General features: G+C 33.0%; 1 protein-coding gene across 1 annotated transcript; it reads left to right on the top strand.

The window, feature by feature from the left end:
- Positions 1-15,857: 15,857 nt before the first annotated feature.
- On the top strand, positions 15,858-18,889 carry LOC120088290 (Endomembrane protein 70 protein family). The gene is made up of 2 exons (XM_039045481.1): positions 15,858-15,983; positions 16,422-18,889. The coding sequence occupies exon 2, from the start codon at positions 16,428-16,430 to the stop codon at positions 18,405-18,407; it is 1,980 nt and encodes a 659-aa protein (XP_038901409.1). The 5' UTR covers positions 15,858-15,983; positions 16,422-16,427; the 3' UTR covers positions 18,408-18,889.
- The last annotated feature ends 8,178 nt before the right edge of the window (positions 18,890-27,067 follow it).

Raw genomic sequence — 27,067 nt, 5'->3', positions numbered from 1 at the left:
GCGACCGACAGAGTGTGTCGTGTTTAACGTCATTGCAGGTATGTTGTGTTATATACCTCAGCGTTCTATTACTCTTTAACTTTATGGTGATATTTTACTTGTAGATTCTTTGCAACCACCAAGCATGGAGATTTTAGTATGTCATTTTGTAAAGCTGGGGAACCTATAAGCCTAGAATTTTGGGTGTAACCACTGTTGAGTCGTTTTGGTTTTATTAGTATTCTTTTGCTTTATTATCTTACAGCTGTTAGTTTTATTTTTGTTTCAGATCTTGGATTCTTTAATTTATTTTTGTTACTTATTTGGGTAGGTAGGCAGTTAACTTGGGCCTTTCTCTATACATAAGACCTTTATTTTGTAAAGAGGTTACTGTTTTTGGTAAAATTCTCTTGGCTTTGGCTATTTACATCGAATTTTAAGCAACCATGGGTTGGACTAGTGGTCAAGGCCATGAAAATGATAAAGAGCTTAGTGGGAATGATTCAAGCCTGTAGCCACTTATGCAGGATTTAATATTCTATGAGTTACTTTGGTAACTAAATTTAGTAGGCCTACATAGTTCCTCTGTGAGAATAGTTAAGGTGCGCAAGCTGACTCAAAGACTTGCATATATAAAAAATCATAAAGTTTTACCGTCCGATACGATGATCGTCTGTAATCTTTTTATTGTATATTCTTGATAATCATTCTCTACATTTTCTTGCCCTTGTAATGGTTTGTCATATCAGAATTAGTGACTATTTACGTAGTCTAACTAGTAAAGAACTTGGGAGAAAGTTGAGTTTATTTTGGATAGACGAGATATTAGTAGAGCACCATTGTTTCAAAAAGGTTAAGTCATATCTGCATTGAAACGAACAAAACATCTTACAGCTTGGGGCTTCACTAACATTTGTCTATGCTCATGCATTGATTAGCATTTAGTTTCGATTTAGGAAGGTAAAATGCAATTGTGACATATAGATAGTAGAAGTTCAGTGATGTATTTCTGTGTTGTATTTGCTTTTAGTTACATACAATTTGAATCTAATTCGTCTTTGGAATCTTGTTTAGATAATCTAAGATTGGCTCTCGATAGCATCTTTTAGTTGGAGATATTTTTTGTGGTTTCATTTGATTGAAGTTTTGTATCCATTGGTGTGCTTTTTAGATGCTTGAAGTTTTGGTGTTGCTTTAGGGAGCTTTTTACTTTTTAGTTATATGGATAATGTAAAACTTTTTAGTTGAATATGCTAGCCTCGTACGTAAATTATTTATTTTTTATATAGTACTAGCTTTAATTTAATAAATGGACGTAAACTTATGTTGAATTTATCTTCTTTTTTTTTCTTTTTTTTTTTTTCCTTTTTGTAGTTCAATGCAAAAGATGCATATATGCAAGGAGAGATAGACGTAATTTGGACCCAATGGGCAAGTTTTGTTGGCCGATTTGTGTAAGGATGTAATTCTTGTTTTTTTGTCTCAATAGAATGTAAATGCTAGCTTAGAATGAATGTAAATGTAATGGATTGGAAAGCAAATATTGATGGGCTCGCCATGCAAATATTCTGGTTCTGGTATTGTTTTGCAAATTTTGGTGGATAAATTCATAGGTGGAAGACAAATATTGATTCATATGTAATGGATTAGAAATATTGATTCTTGTTTGTGGATAAATTCATAGGTGGAAGACAAATATTGATGGGCTCGCCATGCAAAATTTTTTATACTTTTTAATATAAAACACGGACATTTCCTGACCCAACACAAGACATATAATATTGTTTTTAACTTATTTGATAAAAAAAATGGATTTGACAATGGAATTTAAAAAAAAAGGGACAGATTTGGGCTTCAATGTCGGTTAAGAATTTAAAAAAAAATAGGCTTTAATGTCGGTTGCAACCGACATTAAAGACCTTTAATCACTAAAGACCTTTAATGTCGGTTGCAATCGACATTAAAGGCTATGTTATTGATGTTATTGAAGTCCTTTAATGTCGGTTTAAAACCGACATTAAAGGGCTTTAATAATACTATCTTTAATGTCGGTTGGCAACCGACATTAAAGCCCAAATTTCTTCTAGTGAAAATATTAAGTTTTAGACCAAAAAAAAAAAGGGATAGCCAGATCAAAAGAGGTCCAAAAAGGAAAAATGGCACGAGCCAAGCCCAAACCATCCTGTTTGCCCTTACCCAAGCTAAGGCTGAGCTTACCTAGCCTTGGCCCAAGCTGAGGCCATGCCAAGTCGAAGGAAACTCTAGGATTTTGGTACATTTTGGAGCATGAAGGTGTTTCCGATTCCAAGTAGGATTGGGGAATGAGGAGAAAAACTATAAATTGATCATAACAACACTAGAAGAGGTAACTTGAAAGTACTAATTTCTTTTCTACTTTATAATTCTCATATTGACTTAGGCATCGAAACCCTTTTTATTTGTTTTGTAGATGCTCTCTTCCTCAAATTATAAATTTACTATCGTTGTCATATGAAAGTCAGGTGTGATTTTCCTTATCCAAAATTTGGCATAAACAAATATCATATTAAACAAACCTAATAATTATACTTGAAGTTAATCCATTGAAATTCATTGCAAAATATTATAATCCATAGTGCATTTTTAAAGAACCTATATCTAGGAATTGAAATTTGGGAATTCAAACTTCCTACTCATAGGATTACTACTTACTTGAAAAACCCAAAATCCTTTCGCTTTATCTCTATTGTACTTTTTCACGAGGCATTTTTACATGAATCATTTTTCTATAACATGTTTACAACATTATAGCATGTGAATATTATTTCAAATAACCTAGACTATATATCATATATTACATAATTTATATTGCATGTAATATAGTTGTCCCTAGGCTTGACAAAAAATCCAAGGGATGGATCCCTATGGGGCCCCGACCCAATTGGGTCGGAAAATCCTTGGTTTGACTAGGGATAAGGTCGGAGACTTTTTTAGGGTCCTCGACCTGAGAAGGCATTCCCCTGACCCCGATTATTTTTTATAATATATATACTTATTTTGCAAGCAATTTAATATTTTACTTAATATCTATTTGGCCCATACTTATTTTATTTAATATTTATTTGGCCCATGTCCAAGAACAAAGCCCAAAAGCCCCAAACCAAATCCCTTTTTAAGGTTGAAAACTTGAAACCCTAGTTATTTTTTTTTCTTTTACACTCTCTTCTCTTAATCTCTATCTCTTTTCTTCCTCCCACTTTGCTCTATTAGACTATTCACCACCGATCTTGTTCGTTTATTGTCGTCATCGAGTTCATTTGAGCAGAGCTGTTCATTGTGAGACGTGAACACAAGTACTGATTTTTTTTTCTAGTACTAAGTTTAGACTGTTTAGTTTAGTTTATATATATATATATATAGATAGATAGATAATGATATTGTTTTATTAAATATGTCTATTTATTTATTTATTTCTGATTAATATAAATTTATTTATTTATGTTTGTTTATTTATTTATTTCTATTTATATATGTCTAATATATTTCATATGAGTTGTATACTTATGAATTTGTAAAATTTGTCTATTTTATTTCTGTTGGGTTTTATGCCCTAAAACTCATAGATAGAAAATGTAAATAATTGACTGTCATCAATAAAAAGTTATTGATATTATTTCAATAATTATTGTATTTTTTTCTCTTGATAACCATAAATCCAATAAGTTAACATCCTATGTTATGTGGAGACATACGGGAAATAATGTTCAAGATACAACCTAATGGGTCTATAATATAGAGATAAAGATGGGTACCTTATCTTGGTGACAATATGGATATGACCAATTTTCTATTTGATACAAATGCAATGATCGAACACGTTCATGTAGGTGACATGCGTGTGGGGTATCCTATGCCATGAGTTTGCATAAGACCGGACTGCGAAATAGTAACTAATAGATGTAACTCCATTGACAGGATTACCTAGGCAACTTAGTCTTAATCCCGAGTGTATTATGTGAAGGATCTCTTACCGAAGAATTCTATGAGCATGTTCGGATCTCTCCGATCTCACAATGACCGAAATACATATTATACATTCAGACGCACAGTTATGCAAACAAATCTTCATTAACGGCATTCTATGAACAATAAAATAACAAGAGAATGGGTGTCATACCGGTTGAAGACGTTTTTCACACTTCGGAACTCAATGCAACAGAACCCTCCACCCGATCAACCAACGCCCAGCAGCAGCGTCGATTATAGCAGCACAAACAACCGCATGAACACGAACGCCGCGGGAACGACACCATCAGAAAAGAGCCCCAGGTATTCTCGGAGTGAGAACCCAAAGCGTGGTCTTTGATGAATTTGTTAGACGAAGAAGAAAACACGAATCGTGTAGGCGATAAGCAAGTGGGAATAGAAAAATGCTTATCGTTTAGGAGAAGCTACACGATCGTGTAAATATTACTGAACGATCGTTTAGGAAATGGTATACGATCGTTTAACAAAATCGGCACACGTTTAGAGAAGCTATGCGATCGTGTAGGAACAAGTGTGCGATCGTTTAGGCGCGAGGCGACTATAATATAAGCTCTCGATTCTTTAAGCGATTGTTTTCTTTTCACCAACGCACGCTTGCGAATTCTTTTGGATGATTGATCAAAATGAAAACTATTTTCATTTTAATTCATCGGTTACAATAACCGACGCTGCCCCACTAACCCATGTCCGAACGTGAATTTTTGGATTAATTATCATATAATTAACTAATTAATTAATTAATAAATATAATCATATTATATTTTTATCCTATAGTTTGATATCACATATCTACTATAGTATTTTCTCCTCTACTTGATATAAATCATATTTATATCTAATTTCCTCCAAAATAATGTATCTCATACATTTAACCAATTATATCATATATAATTAACCAGTCCAATTATATCATACATAATCGAACTTCCTCTTGTCAATTTGAACATTTCAAATTAACTCAAACATTGATTTTCGACTTTATCCAAGCTACACAGGAGACCTAATGGACCTGTGGCTCAAAACTTCAACAGTTCGTGAATAGCTAACTAAACTCTTTAGCCACGAGATCCACCATCCGTTAACTGTCAAGCATTCCACTAAACAACAATAGTTGAACTCTTCTTACCACATATATATTTATGTGTCCATCGGATATAACCAGTCATGAGTACGATGACCCTTCACAGATGCTCGTAAGTACAGCTGGGGCCAAATTACCGTTTTGCCCCTATAGTTACATCTCACTCCTTAAGTACCATTGATTCCTCTAATGAACAATACAACATAGTCCAACTATGTGTGAACACCTCTTGGGCCAAAAGAAGGTGTGTGGCGCCACATCGTTCAAGCCCCGGAATCAGTCCTTAAGGGAGCTATCTATCTACTTACCCCTACCTCGGGGAAGGAGTAAATTCCATCTTGTGTAGCTGAGTTCCCAGCTCCCAAATCAGACGAATCCCCAAAATGGTAGGTTTGAATCGGCGACCTGGCCACTTGCATCCATACAAATCAAATGACCGCCCTCAATGGCAGGAGTTTCCAACTCACTTAGGATTGAGGTCATGTTACCTATGGTCATCCTAGTGAAGTGAAGTCTCTGTCATGAATGATGTTATATAACGAGACGTTTAAACTTCGTGGTTAGGTCTTATACAAACTCTTTGTATAGAATGCCCCCGCTCGCATGTCCCCAACACGAATGATCAGGATCAGACCATCTGTGACAAGTCACAACACTTGTGACCATTCCACAAAGCGGGTCACATCCGTAGCGTTACCAGGATAAGGTTTCCCTCCTATATCCATATACTACAGACCATTTTGGTTATCACTCAAGACATGATTCACTTGTATGTCACCACATACATGCTTGAGTCACATACAGATAATCAGGGATTTTATGTTTATTGGTTTATAGTAAAGCAAATAAAACATGTAACTGAGCAAAATACAAGATGTGAAGTAAATATCATATATTAACAACACAAACGTTCGTACAAACTGTTTACAAACTACAACATACGAGACTTTAGGGCATCAACCCCAACATTATGAACTCCTATTCACGAGGGATTGTCCTTTTATTTGTATGGGTGAGAGTGACCAGTTTATCGACATAATATGCATACCATTTTGAGGACAAGACTAACTGGGGAGCTAGGAACATAATAATACAAGATGGATTCATTCCTTCCCGACTATAGGGTAAGTAGATGGGTGTTTCCTTAAGTGGTGTCTCTGGAATTTGAACAAAGGGACCTACCCTCTCACTAGCCCGAGAGGGGTTTCTCTTTAATATTTTGAACATAAACAGTTCATTGGAGGAGCAATGATACTTAAGAATATAGCGGTAACCCAGGGGTAAACAGATAATTTTGACACAACTGATGTTACAAATACTCGTGAAGGACTAGCTTATTGTTATTGGTCTATATCTGTGGACACAAAAATATATCTGCAATGGGAAGAGTACAACTATGGGTCTTTATTGGAGTGTACCCACAGTTAACGAATATTGATTAATGTGGTTAATGAGTTTAGCCAATTAATCCTGTATCGTTGGAGCTTATGATACGTAGGACCATTAGGTCTCCTTCCTAGCTCATAAAGGGTATTGAGGTAAGTATGTCTTGAATAGAGTTTGAAATGATCAAATTCACTTAGGGAAATAGTATAATGTATAATGATACATTATAATATAAAGTTTATATTTTAATTAAACTTTATAATATAAATTTAATTTTGGATATGTTTCAAAATTAATTTATGAGAGAATTAAATATTTAAAGGAGTTCAAATATTAATTTAATATGAATTGGATTCATATTAAAACTATTGGTTAAAGTTAATGCGTATTAGATGCATATTAAAACTATAGGTTATGAGAGAAATATAATTGAATATGATTTAAATATAGGTTAGATTAAATATGTGATATTTAATTTAGTAATTAATTAATTGGAAGATTAATTTATTGTTTAATTTAATTTGATTTGATTTAATTAAATAAATCGAATTAAAACTATAGGTTGTATGAAAGATGTTCATTTAAATATGATTTAAATGAAATTATTAATTAAATTAGATTTAATTAATTATTAATTGTTTAATTAATTAATTAAATTATTATTTAATTTAATTTATTAAATTAAATAAATTTAAAAGAAAACTCCCACGTATGGAAGTTATCCGAAAACGTGGAATACTTCCCACGTTTAACTCTCAGTCTCTCACGCCTAAATAGACTTGAGAAGGAAGAAGTTTTTTTTTAACAAGAAAGTGATTGGTGAAAGAAGAAAAACCCTCTCTAAAATTCTCTCAAGAAAATCATATTATTCTAGTAGCTTTCTTTTCCCAAATTTGAGCTTGATTCCCATAAACCATTATCCTCAATTTCTCAGAGAATAGGGAGGCTCCCAAGTGGTGATGTTTGTGAATTCCATCCCAAGAAGAATTGGGCTTTTCATCTGAGTCGTCAACCAGAGTAAGTGACGTTTTTCTTTCTCTATAAAATTGAATGCAATAGATGTAAAGCATGTTTAACCTAATTTTGCAAAATTAATGTAATTTATTGCTTTATTTTATCCTAGGGGCCAAATTACCGATTCATTTGTTGTTTAAATATTTTATGGATATCATTTAGATAAATCTCACCATAGGTTAAATATGTTCATGCATTTTAATATATCATAAGAGTTATAATGTATGTTAGCATGATATTTCACATGTTATGTTAAATATATGAAATTGGAAAAGCATGATGCATGACATTATTTAGGTAAATATAAAAAGTTATATTTATTAATGTCTTGTGTATGCTTGTTTGATTTTCATGAACTATCATTTTGGATAGGAGATGGATGAGATTCATTCTCATTGGAGTCAAAAGGATGACTGGGACATGTTTCAATTGGGTGATCATGTTCATTAACTGCTTGAGTAAGAACTATAGAAGTACCAGAAAAATCAGAGGAGTTAGGTAGAACAAGATCTAGAAGTAAGTCAATGGCATGGTCTTGATGTGTGATCTTATGAAAAGGATATATAGTTTCATGGAATACCACATCTCTTGAGACAAAAAATTCCTGGTTTTCAATATGATAAAGCTTGTATTCTTTCATGCCAAGAGGATACTCATAAAAACTGATGGAATAGCTCGTGGATGAAATTTAGATCTGTGAGAAGGTAGAGATGCAGTAAAACAAAGACAACCAAACACTCAAAGCATGGAATAATCAGCATGTGATTGGTTGAGACGAAAATAAGGAATATGCCAATGCAATACAGGGGAAGGGGTTTTATTAATCAAGAAAGCAGCTGTTAACAAACATTCTCCCCAAAACTAGATGGGAATACGAGATTGAAACATCAAAGCCCTTGCCACATTTAATAGGTGTTGATGTTTCCTTTCAACCACTGAATTCTTTTCAGGACGCTCTACACATGAAAACTGGTGAACAACTCCTTTGGATGAAAAGAAATCTTGAAAAGATAATTCAGGAGCATTATCTGATCGAAAACATTTGATCTTGGTTTCATACTCAGTTTCAACCAAAGCAAAGAATTGTGGAATAATTTTCAAGGCATCAGATTTGTTCTTCATTAAGAAAACCCAAGTATACCTTAAAAAATCATCAACAATGGTTAAAAAGTAATGACAACCAGCATGTGTGGGAGAAGGATAGGGACCCTAAGTATCATAACGAATCAATTCAAACATGTTATTTGCTAAATGTTGATTACAATGGAAACTCAAACGTTTTTTGCTTTGCTAAAGGAAAAATCACACAAGGTTCATGTGCAGAGATTCTAAAAGGATCAACAGACATCAAATTCTTTAAAATTTTAAATGTTTATGAGAAGGATGTCCAAGTCTATCATGCCAAGTAGAAACTAAGAAATGAGATGTATTACAAACAACAATATCTGTAGGAACCTACTTATTTTGTTGTTCAATGTGAAATAGGTAAAGTCCTTGCCACAAGCTAGCCTTGCCAATCATCTTCAAAGACAACTTGTCCTGAATCATACAAGAAGATTTTTATAAATTTGACAATAATAGGCATTTGTTTAGTGAGAGCACTGATAGAAATCAAGTTGAAGGAAAAATCAGGTATGAACAGAACATCTTGAAGGATAAAGTTGGAGGATAACTTCACAATTCCCATATATTGGACAACAATCTTAGACTGATTTGATAAGAAAACTAAAGCATTAGCAATAGGGATAAAATATGTAAAGGCATCTTGTTGATAACATATGTGAGTTGTTGCTCCAAAATCTAAAAACCAAGCACTAAACGTAATAAGAGAAGCAGGGGAATCAGGGAAGATACTTGCAACATGTGAGGTAGTGGCAGTTGAATCTGTGTCAGTCTTGTACTTGGTCAAATGAGACTGTAACAAGGATAATAACCCCTGGCATTGTTTAAATGTCAAAGAAGAGAGCGAATTAGATGGATCTGCCTTCTCGAATGAAGGATTTTTCTTGTGAAGTCGATGACTTGGTGGATAGCCATGGAGCTTATAGCAATGATCAACAGTGTGTCCAGTATGAACAAATGGGCCTATCTTTCTTCTTTGAGTATTTGAATGATTGGAAGAGCCATTGGGATTGCCATTGGTTGTTGAAAAGTTCTTGACCATGAGTGCAGTGATGGAAGAAATGGATGGTGTTAAGGTAGAAGAAGGAATTTCACGCTGTTATGCTTTTTGAACAACCAGAGAAAACACTCGATTAATGGTTAGTTCAGGCTCCATTAGTAACAACAGAGCTCGGATTTAACTGAAAGAGTCATTGAGACCCATAAGGAAAGCCATTATGTATTCGGTTTGGAAATATTGAACAAGTCTTTGACACCACCACAGGTACAACAACCACAAGAACATACCGGCCGGTAAGAAACTAATTCATTCCAGAGAGATTTCAATTTTGCATAATATGCAATCACAAAGGTTTGATCTTAATAAAGATTCGATAACTCACGTCGAAGTTGGAAGACTCTTGGACGATTCTTGCATTGATATCGTTCTTGAAGATCAACCCAAATTTTCCGAGCAGAATCAGCGAAATTGATGCTTATAGATATCTCCTTGGGTAATGAATTGAGAATCCAGGCAGTGACTACACCATCGCAGATAATCCAAGAACTGAGCAAATCACCTGTTGAACGTGGAATGGATCCATCAACAAACCCCAATTTGTTCTTCACAATGAGACCGATGACCATAACTTGACTCCAAGATGTGTAATTCGTTTCAGTGAGTAAATTGGAGACAATAACAAGATTGGTGCTATCGGAATGGTGAAGAAAATAAGAGTTGGTGTATTGTTCAAGAACAGTAGGATTAAGCGACATTGATGGTGGAAACGACAAGTCGAAGGTAGAAGAGGTAGTTGGGATGTTAGGGTTTCGTGGAGAAGGGAGTGGATCTTCACCGGCCATGGCAGAAGGTTTTAAAAAGAAAGGAAGAGGAGTAGAGCGTGGAAAGAATGGACTCAAGAAAGAAGCACGAAATTTTCATCTGATACCAGATTGAGACTTGAGTTTTTGGATAAAAGTATCTTCCTCATTTTATTAAAGTGTACAAAAGGCAATATATACACTTACATACAGTGAGTTAGAAACTCACTCTAATTAAAATACGAAGAGTAAACTTAACTTAATATCTGTCTTTGACATATTCTTAACCGAGGCCTCTTTAGATGGACCAAAAGAAGCATTTGGAGAGCCATCTTCTTGGCCATCTTTCTTTGAATTCTTAGAGAAGCCAAAAAAAAAAAAAAAAAAATTAAAAAAAAAATCTTAATTTAGAACCATATTGATAACATTCAACCCTTAAACCCTTCAAATTCTCCTTTGCTACAGGGCTAATACAACGACATGAGAAACAAAATTCTGGCAATCTTCCATATTTGATAGGCACCTGTCTTTCCTCTTCTTGATCAGAATATTGGACCTTAATTCCTCCCCGTAAAGGCTTGGAGATATCAATAAGCACCTGCAGGCGGAGAGTCTCCGCCCAAAAAAATTCATCCTGGTTACTATCCACATCCATGAACACTCCAATAACATCTCTCATTCTTCTAGCCGTTTATCTGTTCTGAAAACCAAGCGACACATCAAACAATCTGAGCCAAAAGGCTAACATCTTCGAACCCGCATTGGAAGGTTTGCGATCAATCGTAAGTTCTTCCAATACTAGTGAATGTTTGTAAAAAAGCCACGGACCGTTCCTAAGTACCCATTCTTTGTCCAACCATTTGAAAATTTTAAATAAGAGCAGATTCTTGACACGATTCTATAGGAACTAAACTCAAACTCTTTTGTTTTTTTTTTTTTGTTAGAACATATAATATTCTAATGTTAATTTTGTTAGAAATCCAAACATAAATAAAAGTCATATGTGTAATTACCTATGTTAGATTTTTTTTTTTTTTCTTAAAGATTATTGTTGAGATATTGTTTGTAGTTATTATTTTAGAAATTAGTTTTTTTTTTCAAAAAAAAAAGTTAATATGATATTTCAAAAAAAAAAAAAATTATATGCTATTAGGTTTAAATTTTGGTATAAATAGTGGTCAGGTGTTTTTTTGTTTTTAATTTTAGGTCCTACTTGGTTGATTTTTTTTTTTTTTTTTTTTTTGAAAATTAAGTCTATAAATACTCTTTGCACCTCCAAATCTCTTTATTTTTTATCTACTTTTTATTAATGATTTAAACAACAAACCACATTTTTGAAAACCTTAAAAAAAAAATGTAGTTTTAAAAAATTTGCCTTTATTTTTTGAGTTTAGTTAAGAATTCAACTCTTGTACTTAAGAAAAATATAAATCATTGTAAGAAAATGGAGAGAAAATGAGCTTAATTTAAAAAAAAAAAAAAAAGAAAAACAAAAAAATGAAATTGTGACCAAACAAGGTCTTAGCTTTTGTGTTAAATAAACGAATTTTATTACCTTAGGCTTCATTTGGGGGTTGTAACTTTTAAAATAATTGTTGGCAATCGTGCTTATAGTAAAATTAGTTGTCATATGAAGTAGATTAATGTCTGCTACATTTTGAATTTAAAAATCAAAAGCGGCTAACAATGTTTGGTAAATTTGAACTAGATTTGATTTGACTTACTTAACTATAAAGTTACATATTATACCATATGTATAAGTTGATAATTAATATATAAATTTGTTAATTAGTTATAGTTTTTATAGTTTATATTACAAATTAACGTTTATATTTCTTTAAATTATATGATAAAATAATAGAAAAAATCATTATTATATAAAATTGAAATGAATATATATTATTTCAATTCAAATATTCTAATATAAGTTCATTTTTTTTTAAAAAAAATACATGATTTAAATTGTAAAATATTTTATTTCATATAAATCATTTGTACAAGTTTAGAAAAAGTTATTATAAAAATGTTAATCATTCAAAATTTGATAGATATAAAATGAAAGAGACATAAAAGAAAAAAATATATAAAAAGATAAGATTTTAATTTAAAATATTTAGTTAGACAGAGTGACATATTTTAGTAAAGCTAAAAGTTAGTACGTAAGTGGCAATTTTAATTTAAAATAATTAATTAGAAAGATTGACATATTTCTAACCAAGCTAAAAATTAGTATGTAAGTGTTTTCACCGTACAAAAAATTGAAAAGTGATTTTAAAAAAAATTAAAGAATAATTTATTTAACAAAATATACAAAGCAATTAAAATTCTTTTTAGGATTGATTTCAATCCTCTAAAAGTAATCCTAAACGCAATCTTGGAGTTGGTCTCTTGAATTTTCAAATGTTTTTTGAATTTCAATTTTTTGCAACCTACTTTAAAAAATCGGTTAGCTCTCATGTTTAGTCCTTCAATAAATTCCATTTAATATAAAAATATTACGTTTTGCAATTTTTCTAATAATAAAACTGTAAACACAACTAAAATTTGTCATTTATCTCTTGAGGAAGAAATTTCGGTCAATTAAATTGTCATTTTAGTTATTTTATTAAGTTGAGGACAAATTAATAATTATGGAGTCCCTAAATTAAAATTTGGAGACAACTACATGACAAATTAGAAAAGTGTCACGTGTTTCCTTTTTCGTCATCTGATCACAACAATAATCTTATCAAATCCAATGGTGATTAAGCCTAGACCATAATCAATAAATTAGGCTAGAGGCTCGATTGGTTTGAAATTATATATTTGATTGGACCAAATAATTAAAATTTCTCGAGTATAAAGTCCAACCCAATTCAAGAACATGGTCCCCCAAAAAAAAAGAGGACTTAAACCTAACTTTAGCCTAAGTCTAAGCCCATATATGACCATAAACACTCCATAAATAGAGATCTTACCCCTTCACTTGGGAAAATATGAAAAGAAGTAAAGATTGAAGCTCTCAATCTCTCAAGCTTTAAAGAGTGAAGCACTTAGTTCTAAAAAACTGAAGGTGGAAGCTTTCAAACTATAGTTCTAAAGACCAAAGCTCTTAATCTTTAAAGCTCTAAAGACTGAAATTCTCAATCTATGAAGGTTTGACAACCAAAACTCTCAAGCTCTAAAGTTCTAAAGATTGAAACTCTCAATCTTTGAAGTTTTGAAGAACTAAAGATCAAGACTCGAATTATGAAGAAATGAACACCGAAGCTTTCAAGCGTTAAAGATCTAAAGTCGAAGACTTAGGAGACTAATACTTTTCTTAAATTGATGAAGATTTTGAAGCTAAAGTTCCAAGAAGATTTGGAAGATTTAAACTTCCTTTAATATTTGAGACAAAACACCAAAAGAACATATACTAGAGATTGTATCTACTGTATCAAAATCAATACAATTTCAAAGTTTATTGATCATTCAACGAATTAAATTTCTCCACAAATCTCAGACAGCAATCTTGTTAACCTTATTTATAAAATATCTTTCATCCTTACAAAATTAATTTGTAGATGTTAATTTTGATATTATGTATGTGGTATGCCTTCCCAATATTTGTGCATAAGCTGTTGCACAACTCTCTATCCATCATTTTAACATAAAAATTCTCAATTGATTTATTTAAAAAGAATTTCATAGGTTAAATTGTAATTTTAAAAAAGTTCTGATAAATAATTGAAACCTACCTAAAATTTATGGATATTTTATTTGATAGACCAAACTCAAGGATGTGAACTTGAGAGTATATTGATCAAAATGTTCACATATACCCTAAAGTCAAAGGAAGTGTTTTGTTCATCAACATGAATTGGACTGAGTTGGTAAAAATTATCAACTCAATGTTTAGACCACCAATTTAAAAGTTGGTAGAGTTGAGTTGGTTATTTAATCAACTCACTCCAACTCTCCCTCTCTCTAATGTTTTCAACGACTCCACCCATTGATCATTGCCAACAACTACCATTGCCACACACTCTAGCAACTAACTTCAATAACCACCTTCATGTTGTTAATTTCGATGATCAATGCTAGGCTCCAGCAACCACCTCTGATGATAACTTTGACAGATACACCGCCTTTGATGTTCAACTCTGGTGACAATCATCTATAACAACCAACACTAACTTTCAACGAACATTCACTTTAGGCGACCAACTCTGACGAATATCATTGCTGATGATTGATTAACTTCGACAACGACTACCTCTGGCGGTCAACTCCAATGATTATCTCTGGCGACCAACTCCAACCACCAACTTTGTCATTCATCTTCAACGACTAACTCTAATGACTAACTCGACCGATCATTCACTAAAAGAAAAAAAATTTAAAATAAAAAGACTGGCGAAAGTGTTTTAAAATAAAAAAATTGAAATTATTAGTTATAGTATTTAATAGTCATCTTTTATAGTAATTTGACATTGATTGATCGTTTTGAGGATGATTTGGTCATCCTTATAGACCTACTTGTCACAAACAATCAGAAGATTGACTACTTCTTAACAATCCCACCACAGTTTAGGAATAAGTATATTTGCATCTACTTGACATTATGACTAACTTGACTATCTTAATGAACAATATTTTTTGTATGCATGAAATTGGCTATTGTTAGCCACGTCTATATATATACTTTTGTGGACATGTTAATAAACAACTGATGATAACTCTTTTTTGTGAATGTTCAACTCATATAATCCAAGATTGTTAAAGTATGTTATAGGGTAGTTGATTATATAAATAACAATGTGTTTTATCTACATCAAATGCAATAGTTATATGTAGGAAATTGTAAAATATATTTTGATTTATTAAGTTCACATCTCAATTAAGTGTTAAAAATTTGGATAAATATACATGTAGTTGTATACTGAACGAAAAGTTAAGAAAAAAAACATAATAACAAAAAATAATATAAAAAAACCTAAGAAAAAACCCATAAAATGCACAATTTTTTAGGTAAAAAAAATTACACCCGACTCAACTCTGCATTCAAGCACATACTTACTAATCGAACTTAACCCAACACTCCATTATAGACAATTATTTCAAACTCAGCTCAACTCACTACCCAAACATGTAATTCTTATCTACTCAACTCAATTTTATAACCAAATACATACATTTATTACCAACCTCGATAATTATTACCAATTCAACTCAATCAAACTAATTTACCTCATCAAATACATAAAAAAAATAATTGTTTTAACCAACAAATATTAACTTGGCCAAAAGAAAAGAAAATAAAAAAGAAATAAAAAGAGCTCTGAATTATTTAAAATGATAAAATTGTTGAAAGTATTTACCAATAATAAGAAAATTTCATCGTCTATGGTTTTTATATTGATTCATCATCTTATATTTAAAAATAACCTTAATTATTTTTTCAAAAGAATAAATAAATAAATAATATATATATTGTAAGAATTTGAGCAAAAGAATATTAATTCCCAGTGCAACGAAATATCAAGAACCCCCAACAAAATACTCACTCTGTATCGTCCGTTGCGCTTCGTGAGTATCTCGCACCGCGTCGGTGGTAAGTTTTCGACCTAGATCTCAAGATTTTTGCCCCTTTTTTGGTGTATGTTTTCAAGTTATGGATCTAAGGCATATGTTTCTCTGCAATTGATTCCATTTTTCATTTCATCACTGTTTGTGGAAATTGAATTTAATTGGATTTCGTCATTTCCGAGCTTGTTCTTAACATTGTTTCCGTTCGTTATTTGAGAAAGATTTGCGTAGAATCTCTTTCGTTTCTTCCATGCTACCGGTAAGTTAACTCAGATCTAATGCGTTTAATAATTAATTTCGCAGATTTTCAGTTTATCAGTTATGGGTAGAGATACATTTTCTTTTTATAGATCTTGTTGCTCTCTTCTTGTTGCTTTATGATTTAAATTGCTCTTGTTGCTGCTAGCGAATGGATCTTTTAAGTCTGGTTGGATTGTTAATGAGATTGCCGCATTTCTTTCAGTTTCCAATGGCCTCCTCCAGTTCGAGGAAGCCCTCAATCTGTGGGGTTTTCCTTGTGTTTCTGGTTCTTGCCTATTGTTGTGATGCCTTCTATCTTCCCGGAAGCTACATGAATGTTTACTCCTCTGAGGATCCTATATTTGCTAAGGTTAATTCCTTGACGTCCATTGAAACTGAGCTTCCCTTCAACTATTATAGTCTTCCCTACTGCAAACCACCGGGTGGTGTCAAGAAAAGTGCAGAGAATCTTGGGGAGTTGCTTATGGGTGATCAGATTGACAACTCTCCTTATCGTTTCCGTATGAATGTAAACGAAACAGTCTTCCTCTGTACTACTGATCCTTTGAGTGAGGTTCAAGTGAAGCTTTTGAAACAGAGAACCCGTGATCTCTATCAGGTAAACATGATACTGGATAATTTACCTGCCATGAGATTTACTGAACAAAATGGGGTTAAAATCCAGTGGACTGGGTTTCCAGTAGGGTATACACCAACAAACAGTGAGGATGATTATATTATTAATCATCTAAAGTTCACAGTCTTGGTTCATGAGTACGAAGGGAGTGGTGTGGAAATAATTGGAACTGGGGAAGAAGGGATGGGTGTGATTTCGCAAACTGAACAGAAGAAGTCTTCTGGATTCGAGATTGTTGGATTTCAGGTTGCACCTTGTAGTATTAAACATGATCCTGAAGTGATGAAAAAGTATAAAATGCTTGAGAATATCACAAGTGTAGAGTGTCCGAAAGAACTTGATAAGTCCCAGATCATCAGGGAGAAAGAGCAAGTGTCATTCACGTATGACGTGCAGTTTGTCAAAAGTGATATACGGTGGCCATCAAGGTGGGATGCATATTTGAGAATGGAGGGTTCCAAAGTACACTGGTTCTCTATTTTAAATTCTCTAATGGTAATCTTCTTCTTAGCGGGTATAGTTTTTGTCATATTCTTGAGGACTGTGAGAAGAGATTTGACAAGGTATGAGGAGTTGGACAAAGAATCTCAAGCACAGATGAACGAAGAACTCTCAGGATGGAAACTTGTGGTTGGAGATGTATTCAGGGAACCCGATTGTTCGAAGCTCCTCTGTGTGATGGTTGGTGATGGAGTTCAAATTTTAGGGATGGCAGTTGTTACTGTTGTTTGTACAGCATTTGGCTTTATGTCACCAGCTTCAAGAGGAATGCTACTGACAGGGATGATTATTCTTTATCTTTTCCTTGGGATTATTGCAGGTTATGTTGGTGTACGTGCATGGAGAACCATTAAAGGAACGTCAGAAGGGTGGAGATCAGTTTCCTGGTCAGTTGCTTGCTTCTTTCCCGGGATTGTCTTCGTCATTCTTACCATACTGAACTTCATACTTTGGAGTAGCAAGAGTACTGGTGCCATTCCCATCTCACTATATTTTGAACTCTTGGCTCTTTGGTTTTGCATATCTGTGCCACTCACACTGCTTGGAGGATTCTTCGGCACGCGAGCAGAGGAAATTCAGTTTCCTGTGAGAACCAACCAGATTCCGAGGGAGATTCCTGCTCGAAAGTACCCATCTTGGCTTCTCATTCTTGGAGCTGGGACCCTTCCCTTTGGAACCCTTTTCATCGAACTCTTCTTTATCCTTTCTAGCATTTGGCTTGGAAGGTTTTATTATGTTTTCGGTTTCCTACTGATAGTTTTGTCTTTGCTGGTTATTGTGTGTGCCGAAGTATCAGTTGTCCTTACCTATATGCATCTCTGTGTGGAAGATTGGCGGTGGTGGTGGAAGGCTTTCTTTGCTTCTGGTTCCGTTGCGCTTTACGTCTTCCTTTATTCCATCCACTACTTGGTCTTTGAGCTGCAGAGTTTGAGTGGCCCGGTCTCGGCTATTCTTTATCTCGGTTATTCATTGATCATGGCAACGGCAATTATGTTATCAACTGGCACCATCGGCTTCCTAACGTCCTTCTACTTTGTCCACTACCTATTTTCATCAGTAAAGATAGATTAGAAATAGCCAACACTGCCCTTACGCGCTCGGGCAGCGGATGTTTTCGGTAACATTTTGGCTCTTGGTGAATTGTCTGATACTTCTTTTCTTTTGTTTCTTTTCAGCCTAGCAAGTTTCTTAGGCAAATGGTCTTTGGAGCTGTTACATTATGTATGGAGTGAAGTGAAATGATGGGATAGTTATTTCTAGTTATATGAATCCCAACCTGTGTTTAGGATGCAAATATCTACTACCTCCCTCCCGCCAATACCAAATCCCAAACAAAAAGGAAAAAAAAAGAGAGAAAAGAAGAAGAGATGTGCCTTGGTTTCTTAATGCCATTGATCTAGTTTTGATTGAGCGCTTCTATCCAATCAAATTGTTAGTTGAAACTTGAAAGTTATCATTGTTTTACCCTTCCATTCTTGTATACCATTTCATTGTATTTCTTTAAAAGAAAAGACTGCTTGAGCTTTCTCTATTGATGGTTTCCACGTTGTTCATTTCCTTTCCTCATTTTTTCTTTTTTGCTTTTCCTGCCACATTATTTATTTTTTATTTTTTTAAAGAAATACACTGAAGACAAGTATTTAACTACCTATGCATGTCGAGTTATGGTTTGATTTTAGGTCAAGTTCCACGAAATTGTATTGATCTTGACTTTGAAAAGTTTCTCTTTACCTTAACTTCGAAATGTTTTTTTTTTCCTTCTTCAGTGGAGATGGATTTTTGAATTTAGAGTTAATGTAATTAGTAATCAATGTTGGACTTGAAATGGATCATTTCATCTCTCAACTTTGATTGATGAAAGTAACAATTTAATATGTGAACTTTGATTTATAATGATTAAGTCTTTATACTTTCAATTTTGTAACAATTTAATCCATGAACTTTATTATATAACAATTTGATCACTGTACTTTCAAATTTATAATTTAGCCCATTATGTAAAAAAAAAAATTCATGAAAATTAGATGTCAATTTTTATTATTTTATGATGTAGACATATTATTATATAAATATAGTCTCTATTTATGCAAAAAGATCTTATTAAATTTTAACATTAATTTCTACGATAGGGACTAAATCATTACAAAGTTTTAAGTACAAATATCAAATTATTACATAGTAAAGTTTAAGAACTAAATTGTTATAAAATTGAAAGTACATGGATTGTATTATTACAAACTAAAGTTTGTGGATTAAATCGTTACTTTTATGATATAGTTTAGGTACTAAAAGTGACTTTTATCCTAGTATATTATTGACACTCGTAATATATTAAATGATACATCACTGTTAAATTTTAAATGAACTTCGGATGAGTGCTGATAAATTATGAATATATGACAATAATACTTAGTATTGCATTTTGAGCGAATGATGATATATTATTGATACACTAATGATATAACATGAAATGCATTTTGAATAAGTAATTATATAAAATTTAAATATCAATGTTATACTTTTCGTATATCATTTTGAATGATATACTTCATAATTGGTGTATCAACAACATCATCGATATATTTTTCTCTCTTTAAATTTAGTATATCGGTATACTCATATACGAAACATGAAGTTAATATATTTTTCACTATTGATAGACCAAATTAAAGGTAATTTATATGTTATTAAAATCATATCAAAATTTCATGGCTTGCACCCTCATTTTTCTTATGATTCTCCTCTCCTTCCGATATATTTTTGCAAAATATAACAATCTAGACCCTTTAGGAACGTCAGTCATGCATCAAAAGAGAAATGAGTTAGCAAGCAAGAAACTATAAGCTTTCTAGTAAAGAAACTTATTGGCTATCCGACAACAGCGCCAATTTGGCCGCGACCGTTAGGGCATCGTTAAAAACCCCACGTTTCCAACACACACACACAAAAAAATGTGCCTTACTTTACTAAATATAGCAAAGGAAAGTACGGAGTCGATTCACAAAGAGTCGTCAAGATTTCTAGACCACAAAGCTTATAGGAAGTTGTAACGACCCGAGTTTAGGAGGGGTACATGAATGAACCGATATCACATCTAAATGAGAGAGATCTTGAGGACATGAAAGTATGGTTAAGAAAGACTTAAAAGAATTGAAAGTTACTACCTATACCAACAAGGTGTACCTTCCTTTTCAGTGGCTCAATCATAAGAACTCCAAAATTAAGCGTTCTTAGCTTGGAGCAATCCTATGTTGGGTGACTTCTTGGGAATTTTCCTAAGATGCATGTGAGTGAGGACAAAACATGTTGAAAGACCCGTGTTGGTTAATGCTGGAGGATCTTCCCCGATGACTTGTTCGACCAGTTACAGTGATATATCTAAGACAACCTTCCGTTCGAGATATGGGCATTATGAGTTCATCGTGATGTTGTTCATTCTGATGAGCGCCCCAACAGTATTTATGGACCTGATGAATAAAGTGTTCAAGGAATTCTTCGACACCTTAGTAGGCTACTACAGGCAATTTGTGAAGGATTTTTCTCGCATAGCCACCCCTTTGACTCAGTTGACTCAAAAGGGAGCCTCTTTCATTTGGAGTGAGGCTTGTGAGAAGAGTTCAAGCAGAAGTTGGTTTCAACTCCAGTTCTTACAGTGCCAAATGGTATCAGAACCTCTCCCTGTAAGATGTGGTCCGGGGACGAACCAAGCAGAAGTTGGTGGGCATGTAACGACCTGAGTTTAGGAGGGGTACATGAATGAATCGATATCACATTTAAATGAGTGAGATCTCAAGGACATGAAAGTATGGTTAAGAATGACTTAAAAAAATTGAAAGTTACTACCTATACCAGCAAGGTGCACCTTCCTTTTTGGTGGCTCAATCATAAGAACTCCAAAATTAAGCGTGCTTAGCTTGGAGCAGGGAATTTTCCTAAGATACATGTGAGTGAGGACAAAGCATCCTAAAAGGATGCAGAGGAATGCCAAGGTGAATTTTATGCACAGAGTGTGAATTGAACGAACTGAGTGAATTAGGGGGAGGGAGTTGTAACTTTCTCTCTTTAATTAATTAATATTAATTTAATAAAATTAAATTAATAATAATTATACATATAATAACAACCTTATTATATGTATATAACCTATATGTTATATCTCATATAACACATAATCTATAGTTACATATTGTATCAAATACAATATAACCTATAAATGTATTTTCTCTCAACCATACATGATATTTAATATAAATCACATTTATATTAAATTCACTTATATGAATCTCATTCATATAATTGATATCTAGATCATATCCAACTATTTAATTCCTCTCAATATAAATCATATTTATATTAAGTTTAATTACATGAATCTCATTCATATAATTAGTATTTGAATCATATTCAAATTTCTCTCATATTACCTTATATTATAATGTGTCAAATACATTATATTAATTATATCTCAGATATAATTAATTTAATTAATTATATTATGTACAATTAATTTGAACACTTCAAATTAATCCAATAATTCTCAATTAAATCATTGTTGAGCTATAGAGGGGACCTTATGAACATGTAGATTGAAGCTCCAACGGTACTCAGATAATTAATTAAACTCTTTAATTAAATTATCCAACATCCGTTAACTATTAGTCATTCCACTAAAGACCGACAGCTGCACTCTTCGCACTACGGATAAATTTCTATGTCCATTGGATATAACCAATCAACAGTGCGACGACCCTTCACAAATTGCTTGTAAGTACAGCTAGGCCAAAATTACCGTTTTGCCCCTGTAGTTACATCTAACTCCTTAAGTACCACTAATCCCTCTAATGAATAATAAACCATAGTCCAACTATCCCTCTCGGTCCAGGAGAGGGTGTAGCCATTATGTTCAAGCCCCGAAACCAGCCCTTAAGGAAGCAATTTATCTACTTGCCCCTACATCGGGGAAGGAGTGAATTTCGTCTCATGTAGCAGTGTTCCCAGCTCCCCAATCAGACGAATCTCCAAAATGGTAGGCTTGTTGAGTTGGCAATCTGGCCACTCTCACCCATACAAATCAAAGGACCGCCTTCATGAACAGGAGTTCACAACTCGTTCAGGATTCAAATCATGTCACCTATGGTCATCCTAGTGAAATGTAAGTCTCTATTATTAACGATGTTATATAAAGAGACTAATCATTTCGTGGTCCGGTCTTATACAAACTCTTTATATAAGATATCCTGCTCACATGTCTCCACATGAATGATCAGGATCAGATCATTTGTAGCACTTTACAATACTTGTAACACCTATAAAACGGGTCGTATCCGTAGTGTCACCAGGATAAGGTACCAAGCTTATCTATCTACTACAGGCCGTTTAGGTTATTATTTAAACAAGATCCAATTGTATGTCTCTATATACTTGTTTAAATTACATGAAATAACCTTGGATCTTAGTTTATTGGATTGAGTATATGCTTATAAAATAACACTTATTTTATTAACAATAATATGTTTATACAAAGTTTATAAACTACGAGATTACAAATAGATTTAGGACACCAATCCCAACACTATGTTGAGTAATCAATTTTCATTGTCTAATTGACTACTCAAGGTGAGATGCATCTAGATTAGAAAAAGAATACTTATTAATTGGAATCCCAAAGTAACATCACAACCTTACTTAACCTTTGCTTCTAGGTAATTAACTTACTAACGATTACAAATTAGAGCTAATTGAAAGCAAACAATCAAACTAACATGATTAATTTTTCAGATAATCCTATGAAAGAAATAATTAAGAATGACCACAAGATGAAATTGTTGGGATTGGTGTCCTAATTCTCCCAGTGCTCTTGTAGTTTGTAAACATTTTGTACACATTGTTATTAATAAAATAAATGTTATTTTATTTGCATTTACTCATATCCAATAAACTAAGATCCGTGGTTATTTCATGTAATTTAAGCATGTATGTGAGACATACAAGTGGATCATGCCTTAAGTAATAACCTAAACGGTCTGTAGTATAAGGATAAAGGAGGGGATACCTTATCCTGGTGACACTACAGATACCACCTGCTTTGTAGATATTTACAAGTGTTGTAAAGTGCTACCAATGATCTGATCCGACGATTCATGTAGAGACATGCGAGCGGGGTTGTCCTATACAAAGAGTTTGTATAAGACCGAACCACGAGATGATTAGTCTCTTTATATAACGTCATCGATAATTGAGACTTACATTTCACTAAATTGACCATAGGTGACATGACCTTAATTTTGAGTGAGTTGGGAACTCCTACCTATGAGAGCGGTCCTTTGATTAGTATGGGTGAGAGTAACCAGATTGCCAACTCAACAAGCCTACCTTTTTGAGGATTCGTCTGATTGAGGAGATGGGAACTCAGCTACACAAGACAGAATTCACTCCTTCCCCGAAGCAGGGGTAAGTAGATAAATTGCTCCCTTAAGGGCTGATTCCGGGTCTTGAGCATAATGGCCATACCTTTTCTTTGGAAGATAGGACTCAGTCATAGTAGGACTATGACTCATTGTTCATTAGAGGAATCAGTGGTACTTAAGAACTTAGATATAACTACAGGGGCAAAATGGTAAATTGGCCCAACTATACTTAGGAGTGATTTATGAAGGGTTATCGCACTGTTGATTGGTCATATGAACATAGAAATATATCTGTAGTGCGAAGGGTGTAGCTGTCCGTCTTTAGTGGAATGACCAACAGTTAACGGATGGTGGATCTCGTGACTAAAGAGTTTAGTTAGTTATTCACGTACCGTTGGAGCTTCAAATTACAGGTCTTTGAGGTCCCCTTGGTAGCTTAATGGGTTCAAGTTGAGAATCAGATTTTGAGTTAGTTTGAAGTGTTCAAATTAACAAGAGGAAATTCAATTATATGTGATATAATTGATATGATGTATTAGATATATTAATTAAAGGAATTAATATACATATGATTTATATTAAGCACCATAAAATAGAAAAAAAAAACTATGGTTTATATGTTTCATATGATAAAATATTAAAACTATAGGTTATAAATATAATATGATAAGTTGGTTATCATATTTATTTATAATATATTAATTATATGATAATTAATTCTTTTTCTCTAATAATCGATTTGAGTGGGAGGTTATTAGAAGTTTTAGGGTAACCGTGAGATAAAAGAAAAATTCTTTTCCAAAATTAGAGGATTGATTCATTTGGAAGAATCTCACGAAAAAGGCTATCAAGTAAAAAGAGTTTTTACTAAGCGATAGCGTTGATAGCATACACGATTGAGCTAAGAGTTGACTATACGATAGTTGCTCGTTTGATCGTTGCTACATGATTGAGTAGTAAAGTCTATACGATAGGCTTCATCTTCTAAATGATCGAGTACATCGTTTATGCGATAGACAGTCTTCATAACTCCCACTTACTCGATCAGCTACTCGATTGTATACCTCCTATCTTCCTCAATCCAATATCATACAGAGCCCACAACTCCTGGATTCTCACACCGAGAATGGCAAGGTAACACTTGTGGTGGTGTTCCTGCTCAGTTCGTGGATCGAGTTGGACTCGATTGGGATCGAGGCTCATTTAGACGTTTGTAGAGGTCGTGTTCTATTTGTTGCATTCAAGTGCTGCTTTGGAAGCATTGGAGACTGATCGAGGGATACTTGAAGAATAGTTCTTCAAAGATACGCATATTCTATCCCTTGTATCCTCTTGTAGCATGTTGTAATTTCTATTTATGCATAATTTGTTTGTTTCTGGTTAGATTGTAATTATTGTGTTCATTTTGAAGGAGATTTAGAACGATTCACTTCCGCTGCTCATGGAGATCTCTGTTTAGATTTCCTTCAAAATCTCTATTAAACCGGAAAATCTCAGCAAAATACAATCCCATGTATCAAGAATTTTAAAGGAACGATTCACTTCTAGCCCTTAATCATCTTCAAATTCAAGTTCTTTAAGTTCAATCTTGACTAAAAATAGAATAAACTAACATTTTCAGTGGAGAACTTGAGATTACAAGTGAAGAAAATGGAAAAATGGTGTTATCCCCTTGTAAAAACGACCTAAATTTCCTTTATAACAAGTCGGTGGCACTGTGGTGCGCGCGCATCCATCGAATTTTGTAGCGCTGCAACACTATAAGACAACGTGCGGCGTTGCACTAGAATTGGTGCTACCAGAAAAAAACATCGTGCGCTGACGCCATGGCGCAAAGCGTTATGCCTCTAGGGGCATTTTTGTCATTTTGCCTCCATTGAAGCCTAGATGGTCTTTTTAGCTCTAAATTAACCTCGAATAATCCATAACGGTCGATTCTACCTCCAATGCACCAAAAACCTATAAAAACGCTAGATAAACACATTAAACACAGTAAAGACCTTGAATTAAGTAGAGTGAGATATCACATTTTCGGTACTATAGATAACGGTATATACATTTTTCTGTTAAACTAAGTTAAATCAAAGACCACTTAGAATTATTTTACAAACCTCAAGGACCAAAATATATTTTTTGAAACTTGAATAACATGGGTGTGTGATTACATTTTCAAGTGTTGAATTTAATAAAAAGTCATTTTGAAAAACATCAAAGTGTTTAGCAACCATTCAAAATAGATTTTGAAAAAATGAGTTTTATGAAATAAGTTGGTTTAGGATAAATATTTGGAATCAACTTTTAGAAAAATGAAATTGGAGTGCTTAATTATTAATCTCTTCTCAATTTAAATAATCCTTAAAATGACCAAAGTGTCCTCGAAAGTCATTTACTTCACTTTCATCATGTTGTCATGGTTACTACCACCGTCCACCGTCCACCGCCGTAGTCCACCACCTCTAGTGACCTTCTCCGGCCACCACCAATGATGACCAACTTTTGTGGCCACTACCACCGCCAGACACCTCAAGCGATTACCTTGACAATCACTTTGACAACAACCACCACCAATTCCGATGACGATCATTCCAGACAACCAATTCAGGTGAACATTATTTTAAATTATTAGTTCATAATATTTTGTAGTAATTTGATATTAATAGAAAACATTTTTAGCACATAACAAATCAAACAAATTTATATATATAAACATTTTTTTGACAAAACTTGCCAAACACATCAGTAATTTTATTTTAGACTTTTTTTTTAATCAAAAGTGTCAAAATGAAAAGAGATTTTTGTATTTTTTTTCTTAAATCTATCCAAATAGATCATAAATTATTTAAATTATAATCTTTTCAACTCAATTTCAAAAGATACGTTGACAATATTTACAAAATTCATAAAATCAATTTTACAAAATCGATAGAAATTAAAAAAAAAATGTTCAGAGCTAAATTTCTTTTCACTGAAATTAATAAATTTTGTGAAAATCATTCTATGATTAATTTGTCCATCAATCAATGATTTCGGCAGAAACTTTATTATATTAAAATTGACAAATTTAGGTTGATTTTTCACTAATTTATGCTAAAATCATTAGACACATCAACAAAACTTTACCTGAATTTAAAATTTTCTAATACTTAGTTTATAAAATTGAAAGTTTAGAATTTAAAATATATAACGATATATTATTTTTTATTATAAAAATAAAGGAGAAATTATTTTAAACGATAAAATTGACAAAAAATAAAATAAAATAAATATAATAAAAATATCACTGTATATCAATATATTTATCATTGTTATCTGTATACAATAACG

The sequence above is a fragment of the Benincasa hispida genome, chromosome 10 (genome assembly GCF_027475165.1).
Source record: "Benincasa hispida cultivar pf3 chromosome 10, pf3_genome.v1.1, whole genome shotgun sequence".
Classification (NCBI taxonomy): Eukaryota; Viridiplantae; Streptophyta; class Magnoliopsida; order Cucurbitales; family Cucurbitaceae; genus Benincasa; species Benincasa hispida.
The sequence above is the reverse complement of the archived record's forward strand: the minus strand, read 5'-3'. Positions and strand labels throughout refer to the sequence as shown.

What these genes read in the sequence shown, in the direction of transcription:
- LOC120088290 (XM_039045481.1), top strand. Translation starts at nt 16,428, where the DNA reads ATGGCCTCCTCCAGTTCGAGGAAGCCCTCAATCTGTGGGGTTTTCCTT.